Source organism: Mesoplodon densirostris, chromosome 14 (genome assembly GCF_025265405.1).
Source record: "Mesoplodon densirostris isolate mMesDen1 chromosome 14, mMesDen1 primary haplotype, whole genome shotgun sequence".
Taxonomy (NCBI): Eukaryota; Metazoa; Chordata; class Mammalia; order Artiodactyla; family Ziphiidae; genus Mesoplodon; species Mesoplodon densirostris.
In genome coordinates, this window is record NC_082674.1 from 35,595,607 (window position 1) to 35,612,124 (window position 16,518).

At 36.2% G+C, this 16,518-nt stretch overlaps 1 protein-coding gene across 4 annotated transcripts in view; it reads right to left on the minus strand.

The window, feature by feature from the left end:
• THADA (THADA armadillo repeat containing) overlaps nucleotides 1–16,518 on the minus strand; it is a 312,101-nt gene that overhangs the window by 214,171 nt on the left and 81,412 nt on the right. For all 4 annotated transcript variants that reach the window (XM_060116779.1, XM_060116777.1, XM_060116778.1 and 1 more), the window contains exons 24-25: nucleotides 14,689–14,802; nucleotides 10,301–10,423 (exon numbers count right to left, since the gene is read on the minus strand). In XM_060116779.1, the coding sequence (XP_059972762.1) occupies nucleotides 10,301–10,423; nucleotides 14,689–14,802 (237 nt within the window). The remainder of the gene's footprint in view (nucleotides 1–10,300; nucleotides 10,424–14,688; nucleotides 14,803–16,518) is intronic.

Sequence of the window (16,518 nt, forward strand, 5' to 3'; positions counted from 1 at the left end):
CTTGTATCATTAAATAACACTTAAAAAGAAACAATAAATTCATTTTCCCATATCATTTCTGATGATGAATATCCCAAGAAAGAGCTCAGCTCTTTCCTTTTATTTTCTGTAATCATTTACCTATGAGAAAATACTTATCAGACCTAACTCAAAGGATCCACATTATTAATATGGCCAAGAAAATATTTAATATCATATACAAAATGTTATTAACCACACAACTGCAGTAACCTAACAATGTAATTTTAACCCTAAGATTATCTGAGGCAACTGGTTCACAGAAATAAGAAGAAAAAGCTATAAACATGAATCATTTCTTCAAATGGTAATAATAAAGCAGATCTATTTCCAAACCAATGTGTCAAGACGCTTTCCTACATCATAAAAATGTCTTGAAAGCCATGGGATATTGGGCTTCCTCAATTACCTTGCCAAATCAGAGTAGAGATGTATAAATATATACTGACTTCCCTAGAGTGTGTAAGGCCCTATACCAACCCCATGGAGAATGTCCAGAAATAGAACACACACACTTCCTACTAACACAGAGCTTATATTCTAATTAGATAGGAGTCATATGGTGTGTTAAATAGCAATATAAGAAAAAAGGTAGTTAAAAGTAACAATGTAGGATTTAGAAGATAGCTTCCTGAAACCACTGCAGTAAGGATCACAACTCAAATGCCCATAAGGACAGTGAGTGACAGAGGCAGCAGAGGACTGGGTCTAATGCAGTCACTATTCAGCTTCAGCTGAAGTTGCTGCCTTGAGGGGAATGTAAGCCCAGTGTTGCCAGATCTTCTGCTTTTTCAAGAGAAGCCAGAAACCCCAACTTTTATGTGAAATCTATTTTGAAAAGTTGGCAACAAATTAAAGGAAAAAAAAAACTATTGTGGAAGCCAAATAAAACACAGTTGTGGGCCAGATTTGACCTATCAGCCACCAGTTTGCAACCTCTCCTCTAGAAGCACATGACTGACTCAATTTATGTGTGGTAACTCTTGAAATGGACCACAGATACTCAATTTATGTGTGGTAACTCTTGAAATGGACCACAGATACACTGGCACAATTCATACCATAATTGCAATAAAACCCTAAAATTGGACAAACTCACTTATGTCCATTCAACAGTTAACAAACATTAATGAAGTCCCTACTGTGTGCCTTGCCTAATATCCCCAAACACATCACTGTCCTGTTACTCTATCAACATCGCCTCTGTCCTAGCTCAGGTCTTGATTATCTCTCACCTAGGCCATTGACTTAGTTCCCAAAGACTCCTTAGGTTCAAGATGACTTGGTAACGTCATCCAGGACCCTATCGTCTCTCAAGAATCATACAAAAACATAAAAAGAAAAGAAAAATCAAAACACAAACTCCATCTTGCCCTAAACCAAACTTTCCGACAAAGACTGCCAGAAGCAGTAAACTTAAAACAGGAGTGTCTGAAGATGAAAGAGGATGCCTGCTGAGGCATACCTTATCAAAACTGTAGAGGATTGTTTTACAAAGTGAATGGGCACCCATCCGCCACCCCAACCAAGAAAGAAAACTCCCTTGTTTGATTTGATAGACTGAAGGCAGGAGACACATAATGTCTTTTAGTAATGTTAAGATGGATCAAACAGATTACCAGCTTGATCCATTCATCAAGTTCCCTCATTAGTAGCCAGTGATTATCATTACTTATTCCAGTAGGTATAGCAAATTAGTGATATTCTACCATCAATTAGTTACAATTTTCAGAAAAACTACCATTAAAAAAAAAAAGCTTTCCTTCATGAGCTATTTGGTCATTCTGTTATCAGTTAGTACAGAATTATTTCCATAAATTTACCAGTGTGCAGAATGAGTTCATGTCATAGCAATCTCCAAAGGTGACCAAATGATAAACTTTTAAGACATTTAAAAAAATTAATTTTCCTGTTATTGAGATATAATTCACATCACCATCTTTGAGGTACTATTCAGTGGTTTTTACTATGTTCACAAAGTAGGAAACTATCACCACTACCTAATTCCAGAATATGTTCATGACTCCAAAATGAAACCCTATACACATTAACAGTCATTTCCTATTCTCCCTCACTAGGCAAGTACTAATCTACTTTCTGTCTCTAGGGATTTGCCTATTCTGGATGTTTCATATTCATGAGATCATGTGACATGCAGCCTTTTATGTCTGGCTTCTTTCATTTGGCTTTCATTCTCAAGGTTCACCCACGTTGTAGCATGTATCAGTATGCCATTCCTTTTTATGGCTGAATAATATTCCACTGAATGGATATACCACATTAAAAAAATCTATTCATCATTTGATGAACACTGGGTTGTTTCCACTTTTTGGCTATTATGGATAATGGTGCTATGAACACTCACATAGAAGTTTTTGTGTGAACATGTTTTCACTTTTCTTGGGTATATACCAAGAAGTGAATCTGCTGGGTCACATGGTAACTCTATGTTAATCTTGAGAGAAACTGCCTAAGTGGCAGTACCATTTACATCCTTACCAGCACTGTATGAGAGTTCCATTTTCACCAGTTCTCCAAATCCTCCCCAATAATTGTTATGGTCCACCTTTTAAATTATAGCTATCCCACTGGATATGAAATGGTTATCTCACTGTGGTTTTGATTTGTGTTTTCCTGATAATGGATGATGTTAAGCATCTTTTCATGTACTTACTGGTCACTTGTGTATCTTTTTTGGGTTTTTTTTTGGAGAAATATATTCAAATTCATTATCCATTTTTTTAATTGGGTTCTTTTTATCATTGATTTGTAAGAGTTTTTTATATATCCTGGATACCAAATATATGATTATCAGATATATGATTTGCAAATATTTTCTCCCATTCTGTCAAATGTCTTTTCATTTTATTAGTGGTATGGCTTTGAAACACAGACATTTTAAATTTTGATCAATCTAATCTACTATTTTTCTTTTGTTGCTTGTGCTTTAGGTGTCATATCTAAGAAGCCATTACCTAATCCAAGGTCACAAAGATTTATACTTATGTTTTCTTCTAAAGGTTTTATCATTTTGGCTCTTACATTTAGGACTTTGATCCATTTTGAGTTAATTTCTAAATATAGTATAAGATAGGAAGCAAAAGCATCCTTTTGCATGTGGATATTCAGTGGTCCCAGTACCATTTGTTGACAGACTATTCTTTCCCCCACTGAATTGTTTTGGCACCTTTTTAACTAAAAGTTAGGTTTTATTTCTGGACTCTTAATTCTGTTCCATTGATTTATATAAGTTTATCCTTAAGGCATTACCACACTGTCTTGATTACTGTTGCTTTGTGTAAGTCTTGAAATTTGGATATGTGAGTCTTCTTCCAATTCTGTTCTTTTTCAAGATTGTTCTGGCTATTCTGAGTCTCTTGCATTCTCTCTCAATTTTAGAATAAACTGGTCAATTTCTGCAAAAAAGTCAAAACGGAATTTTAACAGAGATTATAGTGAATCTGTAGATTGGGGAGTATTGCCATCTTAAGAATATTGTCTTCCAGTCCATGAATATGGAATATCTTCCCACTTATTTAGGCCTTCTTTAATTTCTTTCAACAATGGTTTGTAAGTTTCATTGCCCAAATCTTGTACTTCTTTTGTTATTTACTCTTAAATATTTTATTCTTTTTGATTCTATTATAAATGGAAATGTTTTCTTAATTTCATTTTTTGATTATTCATTGGTAGTGTATAGAAATACAACTGATTTTTGTTAATTGATCTTGTGTCCTGCAACCTTGCTGAACTTGTTTATTAGCCCTAATTTGTGTGTGTGTGTGTGTGTGTGTGTGAACGCCTTAGGATTTTCTATATGTAAGTGCAACTGAAAAACAGAAATAGTTTTGCATCTTTCTTTCCAATCTGGCTGATATTATTTCTTATTCTTGCCTAACTGCCCTACCTAAAGCCTCCAGTACAATGTTGAATAGATGTGACAAGTGTGGATATTCTTGTCCTGTTCCTGATCTTAGGGGAAAGGCTTTCAGTCTTTTACCATTAAGTACATTGTTAGCTATGGATTTTTCATTAATACCCTTCATCAGATTGAGAAAGTTCCCTTCCATTTCTAATTTATTGAGTGTTTTTAACATGAAATGGTGTCAGACTGTGTCAACTGCCTTTTTGCCTCTGCTTAAATGATCATGTGGTTTTTGGTTCTTTAGTCTATTTGTACGGGTTATTAATTGATTTCCACATGTTGAAATATATATACTGTTTTAAAAGTGTAGAAGTTACACAGCATAACATTTTAAAAAGTTACTATAAATGTAGAGCAAAATAACTAGCATGAAGACTACTTGTTACTTAAGCTAGAAGAGTGTCCTTGTTTCTGTGTGACAGTATTAATAGTTCAAGGACATCTGTTTCAGGTACCCCTTTTTATTTTCTAATATTTCATCCATATTTTCTGTCCCTGTTCACTATAAAGCTAATGAGGAGGGGAACTAGGTAGAAGTACAATTGAGAACAAGGTTGTGACTAACTGACAAACTACATTATCAACTCCTAAAACATGGATAGTAAATACTAACGTGATTCACTGATGTTAAATCTTAACGTGGGTAACGAAAAAGTTCATATACAGTGTTAGTATATTTTGAAAAACTCATAGTAAACATAGAAAACAGTCCTGTTTATTAGTAAGGAAGGACCAAGGAGAGTGCAAGTAAAAAGGAAAGTAACAATTGAAAAGAGCAAGTAGTAATAAAGTTAGAAATGGAGACAACAGAACGGCTGCCAAATAACTCCAACTATAATCAATCCTTATCACAAGGAAAACACCAGAAAACCTGTTCTCTTACTACCTTCCCCATCAAGTCCCCAACATACAGTTGATAGAGACTTGGTATTCAGCTACAAACTGACAACTGCTGCCAAAGTTTTCCCCTTCCATTAGCTGATTACATATGCTTTTCCTTTCCTTTGTAGTACAAAAGAGTTTCCAAACAGATTTCTGTAAGATACAGAAGAGTTAGGTAAATGAAAATTAGGTTTCACAAAGCAGTGTGTGTGTGTATGTGTGTATATATGTATATGTCTACTTACGTATACTACATACTTTTCTTATACATTTATGTCTTTTCTTATATAACATAAATGCTGCCTTAACAACTATTTAAAAAATATGAATGGAGAACCTATCACGTGCAATCACTATGTGGTACAATCATTTACACACCATATACCTTCACCCTTTATGGACAGTCACATCCTTGAAGATGGGATCTGCATATAATATTATGAAATATTTTGTCTAGTGTACATAGTGCCAGTTTATAGTAGAAAGAAATACTTTCTGAAAAAATTAAATGGGATTTCGATTCTAATTTGCCTTCCATCACCTCTTAGCCACGGACCTTGAAAAAGACACTTAAAACTTCAGGTCACAAGTCCCTCATCTGAAATCCAGGAAAACTGTACTATGATTTCTGGTCCTATGATTAAGGGGAGGGCCAGCCCTGTCTGGAATTCAGGGTGACTTTCTTCCAAAGTAGCAAGACACTTATCCCATGAGAAAAGAAGAGACGGAGCTTCTAGTAGCCCATGCACCACCTACAGGTGAATTAAGGAAAAAGTGAATAAAGCTCCACGCCAAGGCATGTAGTGTAATAAGCAGAGCATGGCTGAGTTTCAGCACCGCACAGCCCTCAGCCTGGCACCCTTGTGGCAACCTCACAACCACCAGCAGGGCCTGTCAACGGTGCCGAAAGAGGAAAAGAGTGCACATGGCAGCACTAATGGGAAGATCTGAAAGGCTCTTTTTCTTCCTCAAACCCACTGCACACTGTAAACCAGAGCTGGCCTGAGGGAAGCAAAGTAAGATGTACCAGATAGAAATATAAACCTGGTGTGGGTCTTAGAAGGACCCTAAGGTGGCATACTCAATGGAGCTTCTGGGCAAGCTGGAAAGATGAGTTAACTGCCCTACAATGAGGATGCAGGGAAAGAAGATCAGGTAGCTGAACATAAAAAAGGAAATGCCCAGAAATGTCTCAGTTTTCAAAACTTGCCCAGAAAATTCTGTTTCCATAGATATATGTATCTACAAATCACTTTGTTACCTAATTTTTAACTAAACTAGCTTCATCTCTAAAATATGTGTTGAAGATTATCACTTGTCACCATCTTTACTAATATTTCTCTATTCTGAGCCACTATCATCACTTGGCAGAACTATTACAATAGCTTCCTGATTGGTCTTCCGCCTTCCCTCCTGCCACCTCACAATCGAGTCTTCACTTTTCACTACATCAGTCAAAGCCCATCATCCCCCTACTGTGAAACTCTCTCATGCAGGGTTTTTCAACAGCAGTGGAAGCCAAGTGTCAAACCCCAGACACCAATGGTGACTGTGGCTCATCCAGCCATTTCCAGATTCAAATGAGATACTACATCACAGGGCATGGGATCTGGCTTCTCTAGCAGCTGCCCAAGGGTTGTGTCAACACCTGTGCAAGTTGTGTTAATGCCCCAAGGGGTAAACTTTGACCAATATGAGAGAGAAGGTGGGACTGTTCCCAGAGTAGGTAGTTTCACATGGCCTGACTAGAAGATACACCACATGACCAGACAAGCAGCTCAGTTTTCCTGCAAGTTAAACTACAATGCCTGCTTGATAATGTCTCTTCTCTTTTCTTGCCTCACTTCCCTTTTTCCTTCATTCCTGCTGCTGTAGGTTTGTACCATTCAATAAAACCTTAGCACCCAGGCTATACCTCCAGCTCTGTTTTCTAAGGACAGGGTCAAAACCATACAAGGTAAGTAAGATACACCTTCGCCGTATTCCTATAATACCCAAAACTTTCCCCGATAATAGCACAGATTCTAGAATCACACAAATAATCGTTGTACGTCCTTGGACAAAGTTATTTCTCCTCTCTTCTCTCTTTATCTGTAAAATGGGGATTCTAATAACAGAATCTACCTAGCAGGATTGCTCTGAGCATGAACTGAGATAATCAATGTAAAGGATACCAAGCACATGGAAAACAGTCGATAAGACAGTCACTATTATGATTATGTCTTACTTATCCTTGTATTTCTAGTGTTTAATATTGTCTGTAACAGTAGGTATGCCTAATGTCTTATATATATTTACAACAATACATTTCCCCTGGCTTTTAAAAATGCCTAATAGGTGGCAAAGATTGAGAGATTTGTGTGGTCTCAATACAAAGATTGAGGACTCTGTACAAACTATTAAATATACACATGAATGCTTCCTGGAAAAGGTTCCTTTACTGCAAAATTAAAATTAAGCTTATTTTACTTTTTTTTTTCTCTCTAACTTACCAGGAAAAACAATTAAGCCAAAAGTACAGATGGAGTCACCTTTAGGTACAAGATATATTCCTGAGAAGATGTGTACAAATCAGATTTCTGTAAATCAAACCATATTTCACACACAGTCAGGAAAAACCACTCTTTAAACAACTTCACACAGAATGCTATGGTTAATTGTTTTGTAAAATGAAGACTTCTTCACATTCATTGAGTATGTTGACATGGTTCTGGCGTAACTTAGATTAGGTTTTTATATGGAAGGAAACAGAACAATTGATATATTTAAGTCAGAGTATGGATCATTATAGCTGTGATGTTTATTTTCTCTGGTAAAGCAAATAAACTGAATAGAAACAAAAAAGATTCCTTTAAAACACGTGTTAAGTGCTTCCCTGGTGGCGCAGTGGTTGAGAGTCCGCCTGCCGATGCAGGGGACACGGGTTCGTGCCCCAGTCTGGGAAGATCCCACATGCCGCGGAGCAGCTGGGCCCGTGAGCCGTGGCCGCTGGGCCTGCGTGTCCGGAGCCTGTGCTCCGCAACGGGAGAGGCCACAACAGTGAGAGGCCCATGTAACGCAAAAAAAAAAAACAACAACAAAAAAATATGTGTTAAAAGGGAAGATCCCCCCCATATAAAACTATACATAAGCTTATATACTTATATATATTTGTGCAGGCTTTTATAGATTATGTGTGCATATGAGTACTACACACACATAAAAGCCACATAGAAAAAAGAGAAAGAAAACATATTCGAATGCTAAAGACTATTATATCTGTGTGGTAGTTAAACTGGTGACTTTTCCTTTTCCTTTTATGCTTGTATTTTCAGACTTTCTGCAGTGCCCATGTGTTACTGTTTAAAAGGTCTCCAAAAAAGACTTTAAAAAAAAAAGATCCATTCATTTCTGATACTTTCAGTTTTCCTAAAGTTGGAAAAGTCACCAGGTTTCACTCTCTGAAAGCCCTTTCATAGAGAACATTTCTCTGTTCATCTGGAATGAATGGCTTAAAGAAAACAATACTGACATTTCTGGCAATCAGCTTTATGATCTCTATTCTTCCTGATGGTCAAGCCACATTCCTACCTACCTCTCCTGACAGTATACAGGTATTGCTCCGTTTTCCTGTAAATGTAAAAGGTAAACACCGTGTCCTCAGGAGTAGTTAGGCAATGCTCCTAGACAGAATTTCAGACATTTATCTTTCTTACAGGAAGATGTACGATTTTCCAGGCAACAGTTGGCAATCTTGAGGATTCCTCTTTACGTTGGGAGTCTGTGCCTTGGGCTCCACTGCAATATACTGACTCTCAATTAGAGGCTCATCAGAGAGTTATGAATTGGTTTGTGCAGCTCACTAATTGGAAAGCCTGCCTTTCTAGTAAATTCTCCATTCTGCAGGTAATAAGGTCTAGCTTCTTTTCTCCTCTCCCTTTGCCAGTCTTTTTTTTTTTTTAACGCTACACTCAAGTGCCTACAAACCATAGGTTAGTCTCCTTTATTCTAGAAGGCACAATGATGTAGAAAAAACAATAAAATCATGGTGTTTCTCCCAGGAATTATTTTTAAAAAGTGAAAGTTTACTTTCTTTAATCTGAAAACTGTACTGGGTATTGCCCACAATCTTAGAGTTCTGAATCAAAAAGTTTCTGGATGGTAATCATATTGCAAAAAACAAAAGAAAACAAACAAAAAAAGTGACTCAGCATTTAACCTCCCCCATTTTCATGTTTTACATCTGTTTTTTTCACCTTTTGATAAGTATATTTCCAGCATTCGCTCAACACACTGATACCCAGAGCTCACAACAGACACATTCAGATACTCAGAGTCATTCTGCTTCCAGCTCAACATCAAGTGCAATCAAAACATCAAATGAGATACCACTTCACACCTGTTAGGATGGCTGTTACCAAAAAAATAGAAAATAACAAGTGCTGGTGAGGATGTGAAGAAAATGGAACTCTAATGGGAGTATAAAATGGTGCTGCCACTGTGGAACACAGTTTGACAGTTCCTCAAAAAATTAAATACAGAATTACTATATGATATACACAAATGAATTGAAAGCAGGGACGCAAACAGATACTTGTACACCAATGTTCACTGCAGCATTATTCACCCTAGCCAAAAAGAAACAGCTTAAGTGTCCATCAACAGATGAAAGAATAAACAAAATGTCATATATCCATATGATGGAATTTCATTCAGCCTTAAAAAGGAATGAAATTATGATACATGCTACAACATGGATGAACCCTGAAAACACTATGCTAAATGAAACAATCCAGATATGAAAGGACAAATATATGATTCCACTTACATGAGGTACCTAGAATAGGCAAATTCATAGAGACAAAAAGAAGAAGAGAGGTTACCAGGGACTGGGGGAAGGGGGATGTGGGGAGTTACTATTTAATGGGTACAGTTTCTGTTTGGGAAGATGAAAAAGTTCTGAAAATGGAGAGTGGTGATGACTGCACAACACTGTGAATGTTTTTAATGCCACTGAATTGTATACTTAAAAATAGTTAAAATGGTCAGTTTTTAAATAAAGATAATTGACAGTTTAAACAAAAATAATAACAATGTAGTATGGGTTTACAATATACATAAAAGTAAAATGTATAATAAAAGCACAAAGATTGGGAGGAGAGAAATGGGAGTATATATTGCTAGGTTCTTATACTTTAAGATGGTAAAATATTACTTGAGGGCGGACTGTGATGTTAAAGATATATACTATAAACTCTAAAGCAAATACTAAAATAAGAAAACAAAGAGTTATGGCTAATAAGCCAACAAAGGAGACAGAATGTAACCATAAAATACCAAGGGGCAAAATGTAGCTTGATCCAAGGATTTATCCCTTGGAGTAACTCCTTAATAAAATGCAGTACATATTTTGTATCATCCAGAGAAAGGTTAGTTTATTAAAACCTACTCAGAGGTATAATTAAGTCAATGGAAATAAATAGCAAATGCACTTACTGCCCAGACTGGTGATGTAAAGCCCAGAATTGCAGCCTTAGCTCCATCAGCAACGTAAGGGATAATAATTTCTCCCAGACGTGTATCTCTGAACAAGGCTCTAAGGATATTTAAAGCATGAACCTAGAATAAAAAGTTCAAAATCAGTTGTAGGTTGAAGACTGTGGTAATTCCAAATCTGTACATATCCAGTAGCATAGCCTCCAAACAAAAAAATTACCAAATTACAAGAAGAAATGGATAATTGACAAATAAAATAGATTTTAATAAAACATGCCTAATGATTGATAAATCAATTTGCTTAAGTTAGCAAGATTTGAACAATGCAATACAAAAGTTTGATCCAATGGACCTATGTAGAATCCTGCACCTAGCAAATAGAGACAATACATTCTTTTCAAGCACACATGAAACATTTATTTTTTAAAATGACCTCAAACCTAGCCACAAAGCCTCAACAAACACCAAAAAAATTAATTTCTTACAGATTATGCTCTGATCACAGTGGAATTAAGTTAGGAATCAGTTTCTTTACATAATTTTATTTTATTTTTTTATTTTGTTATTTTTCTAGAAAACTTAAATTTATTTAGTTGTTAGGAATCTTACATTGATTACCCATGCATATAGAGGGCAAAGTCACTAAGTATTTACATAATTTTAAAACTGACACATTTTAAAACACTGGTCAAAGAAAAAAATTTTTAATATTTAGAGCTGAACAATAACGAAGATGCTACAGACACTTGTGTGATGCGTTTAAGTGGAACATAAAAGAAATGTACACCTTAAATGGTGTCTATTAAAAAAAAAAGGCAAACCATTATATACAGAATGGATAAAAACAAGGTCCTACTGTATAGCACAGGGGACTATATTCAATATCCTCTGATAAACCATAATAGAAAAGAAAATAAAAAAGAATGCATACATATGTATAACTGAATCACTGCTGTAGAGCAGAAATTAACACAACACTGTAAATCAACTATACTTTAATAAAAAAATGAATTGGAAAAAACGTCCAATTAAGATGACAGAAAAAGAACAATAAACTCAAAAGAGAGAAAGAAAATTTAAAAGAGTAGAAAATTTTAAAACGTCAATGACATAACTATGAGCACTAACAAAATCAAAAGGTGATTCTTTGAAATAGAAACAAACCTCTGATGAGACTAACCAAGAAGAGAGAGAAGAAAATAAGCAATATCATGAATACCAAAGAGGACATGACTAAAGGTACATCAGAGAATAAAACAAAAATATTTCTAACTTAGTCAATTAGAAAAATTAAGGCAAAATGAACAATTTCCTAGAAAACAGAACTAATCAAAACAAATTCAAGGAGAAATGGAAGTTATATAGATATTACCATTATATAAAGAAAATCAATAGTTTAAAATCCTACTCATAGACCAAAAAGAAAGCAAGACACCAAACCCACCAAAATCACACACACACACACACACACACACACACACACAAAGACCCACATGATTTTATGGACGAATTCTACCAAATATTCAAAGAATAGATAATCCCAATCTTATTTAAACTGTTAAGAGAAGATGCCCAAGTTTATTTTATCAGTCCAGTACCACCTGGCTATCAAAATAAGGTAGGGACAACTACTTTGAGAAATGGTGGTATCTATTAAAGCTCAACATACACATACTCAATAAACCACTCCTAAGTATCTACTCAAAAGAAATGTACATATTTGTTCACCATTAGGCTTGTCAAAGAATGTTCTTAAAAGTACTGTTTTAATAACCCCAAATTTAAAACCACCCAAATGTTCATCGACAGAAGAATTGATAAGTTGTATACTATTACATAGCAATGAAAATGAATAATTCATAACATGGATGGATATCGTAAACTTAATGTTCATCAAAAGAAATCATATCAAGAGTATATAATGTATGGTTACATTCACATGAAATTTTTTAAAAAACAGGTAAAGCTATGGTGTTAAAACTAAGCTAGTGGTTACATTTGGGGAAAAGGTGTTGATTAGAAGGGGGTATGAGTGGGCTTTCAGGTGCTAAAATGTTCTGTTTCTTGCTGGTTATAGAAATGTGTTCACTTTGTGGAGGCAAACATATTATTTGTACACATCTTTGTATGTTTGTTATAATTCAATAAAAAACTTTTATATAAAAATGAGGACAGGTACAGCATGAAAAAGGAAAACCACAGGTTAATCTCACTTATGAATCCAGTGAAAATATGTGAAAAAAAATGTTTTTTTCAAATTTTTAGGTGAATCTAGCAATGTGTAAAAAAATCTATCATTTCAAAGTTGGGAGTTCATTCGCTGTAGGCAAAGATCCTATTATATTAAAAAGTCAATATAATTCATGATGTTTGCAAATTCTAGAAGAAAACATTTATCTCAAAAATGCTTGAAAGCATTCAATAAAATTTGGTTTCCTTGATAAGAGACACGTTAAAACCTACAGCAAATATCAGAAACAACATAAGGATGTCTGCTATCTCTATTTCTATACAAAACTGTACTCCAAGTGCCAGCCAGAAGAACAAGAAAAATTTTTTTAAAGAATTAGAAGAGGGCTTCCCTGGTGGCGCAGTGGTTGAGAGTCCGCCTACCGATGCAGGGGACACAGGTTCGTGCCACGGTCTGGGAGGATCCCACATGCCGCGGAGCGGCTGGGCCCGTGAGCCATGGCCGCTGAGCCTGCGTGTCCGGAGCCTGTGCTCCGCAACGGGAGAGGCCACGACAGTGAGAGGCCCGCGTACCGCAAAAAAACCCCCAAAAAAACCCTAACTATAAAACAATGTGTAGATAACACAATGCATGTAAAAAAAAAAAAGCTCTTAAAAGAATGAAAAAAATTCACGAAATGATTTGGTTTAATGATCACAGATGAGGAGGACCAAAGGGAAACAGAATATGGAGGAAGCTACAGTGTATGCAACTGTATCTGTAACGTTTTACTTCTTAAACTTGGAACTGATTTCATGGATGTTGATTATTCACTGTACATTTTTACGTGTTGAAATATTTTCAAAGATAATAAAAAAATAATACAGAAGTAAACCACGGGAGGGGAGAAGAAAAGCAAATCATCATCCAACACCTAGAAGAACTGGTCAGTGATAAAATATTAAATTTTTACCAATTTAATAAAAATGATCACTAGTGGTAATTAATGACCTTGAAGCAGAATAAGGTAATAATTTAAAGTACTCTTTAAAACCAAATTTCACTATTTTCAGATGTTTTTATTAAACAATGGTATTTTTTTTTAAGTGATAGTCTAAGAAAATGGCACCAATTATATTTTTCACACTTTTTTGGGGAAAATAAAATGATCATTTCTGAAAAAATTTTATTTAAGATTTTTAAATAAATTTCACATTGTATAGTCACAGGCCACTATGTGACATGTGTTAATAAACCCTATCCTTTCCCACCGGTCCACATTCTGGCCCATGGGCTTCCCTTTAATACCTCCCACAGCCTCTGACATAAAACCGTATGTACTTGACTGTAAATTTCAGCTCTCAGTCTGTTCTCTGACCTAGCATGGGCCTCCCACAGGTGGGTAGGAACATCCTACTATGAAGCATTTGCTGAGAAAGCCTAGACAAGAAGTATCTGACAGGTATGCACTACCATGGAATGGAGTGAAGCTGTGAGGAACACTTAACCCAAATTCATACACACACATAAGTACATACTTAACTCAACGTTAGCAGTGACAAAAAAAGGAGTATTAGCTAAAATTAAAATACGAATACACCCAAAGCCAGACACTGCATTTTAGGGCAAGATCCAACTGCCGAATCATAAAATGTACATCGACTCAAAGAAGCACACGTGAAATTTGAAGGTGATAGCACATTCGTTTTTAAATTTTTATATACAGTTGGAATATTACAAAATATATTGTCTAAATTGAATGTTTTCACCACAGTTTAAAAACAGATCATCTTGGTCAATCTATATCAACTAAAGCAATGGTTTATTTTGTGGACTGGAAAAACCAAACCAAAACAAAACCCCTCTGAATAAGCTTCAAATGTCTGTCTTATCCTCAAGAGTTCTGTACCTTCACGGGCCTCCCTGGTGGCGCAGTGGTTGAGAGTCCGCCTGCCGATGCAGGGGATACGGGTTCGTGCCCCGGTCTGGGAGGATCCCATATGCCGCGGAGCGGCTGGGCCCGTGAGCCATGGCCGCTGGGCCTGCGCGTCCGGAGCCTGTGCTCCGCAACGGGGGAGGCCACAACAGTGAGAGGCCCGCGTACCGAAAAAAAAAAAAAGAGTTCTGTACCTTCAGCAGATTTTTTTTTTCTTTTTAAGTACAGCAAAGATTTAAAACCACCGCCTTCCTAGCAGGGTTTGTATATTTCCATTATTACCTTAGGGACTGTGCTCTGTGAGTCATCTGTAGGTCCAGCCAAAGAGATTAACTCCTTCATTGTTATTTTCAACAAATCCATTTTGCCTTTCTTAGGTTCAGATGCCAACAGTGCCTATGGAAAAACAAGACAGAAATTATCAGGACTATTATTTTATATACACCTGTTTGCTACTTCCCAGAATTGATTCCCCAATGCAAAATCCCCTTTATAAAAACATGTGGTGTTAAGCAAGTTAATTAAGCCATGTGGCCTTGGGCAAGCAGCTTAACCTCTCCATCCCTCAGATTCTTCATCTGTAAAATTAGGTGGTGACATCAAAGCATCTCTAAGGTCACCTCCAGTTTGCTTATTAATTATGCAATTCTAAGAGGTTGAAAATGGCTCTTGTTGACAACTCTTCTGAGACCATAATTGGGTAGCAGGTCTTAGACACAATAAGCACGTCAGTTTTAATAACAAATTTATCCAACAAGAAACTTCTCTTTACTTGAAAAACAAAAAACCTCTGGATTAAATTTCTTGTAAGGATTTGGAAACTCCCTGGAGATTGATCAGTTATTTAATTCTTCACAAGAGTCTACCTGGAGGACTATCAAACTGTAGCACTGGAAACTCCATGGGACAAAAGGAAATACTACAAACTTCAAAGGGGGTCCTATATTTGAATATTCAAGAGGTGCTTATTTATTTTGTGTCTAACATTTTGCCAATATTCAATAAACATAAAAATAGGAATATCAAACCACTTGAGGCAATAGAAAGGAATGAAGTACTGATACATGTTACAATATGGATGAGCCTTGAAACATGATGCTAAGTGAAAGAGGACACAAAGACAACATATTATATGATTCCATTTATACAGAGACAGAAAATAGATTAGCGTCTGTGTAGGACTGGGAGTAATGGGGAGTTTTTCTCCATAGCTAACACCAAGCAGAGGTTTCCACCAGAACAAGAACATTACTTTATTGGTAAGTTATGCTAGGAAAAATGGGGCCTCTCTGAGCAGATTTTTCTGATAATTTAGATTTTATTCAACTAAAATAAACAAGAAATCTATATACGATTACTAATGTGTCTCCTGGGAACAATAGTTCTTTTTCCCCAAGAGCTGTGCATAGTTATAACATTCTTCCCAAGGCTGGGCTAAGAAGGTGCAGTCCTGACCCCTCTATCACTATGACCAATATGTAGTACTAGTTGGGAACCAGAGATGGAGGCACACAGCACAAAGATGCAACCAAACCTTGCTGTTGCATTAACACTTGTCCTCAGACAGACATATGAGGCAAAAACACACTAGGTCAGAATGAATCAGAGGCAGGAGAATGACCCACACTGGTCCAGAACGGGTCAGATCAAAGAGGAGTCGATTTCTGAAGGTCACCAAGATCTACCCAGCAGAACCACCTCGGTGATCTCTATGCCAAATCAACCTCCATGACTGGTGCCCGTTGTCATAAAAATCATGACTCTGGGAATCTGAGGGAGGCATAAGAAAGGGAAGGAAAAAATGTTGGGGCACTAAAAAACAGACTTCATTTCACTTATTTTCATTGCTTTTTTTACACCACGCCATTCCTAGATTTTATCTTCCTGAATATTAAACAAAGATCATTCAGGTTGGGTCTGATTTAGTATCGTGAGGACTTGGTTTTTATTCTTTGGATTCATAATGGTGACAGCCTCTTAATTTCAACACTGTGGAAATAAAATATTTTCTTATCGAGCAGCAATATCTGAGTATGCTGATATGAAGCAATCTTTAAGGTATAGCATTAAGTGAAAAAAAGCAAGAGACAAAACAGTGTGTGGAGTATGCTT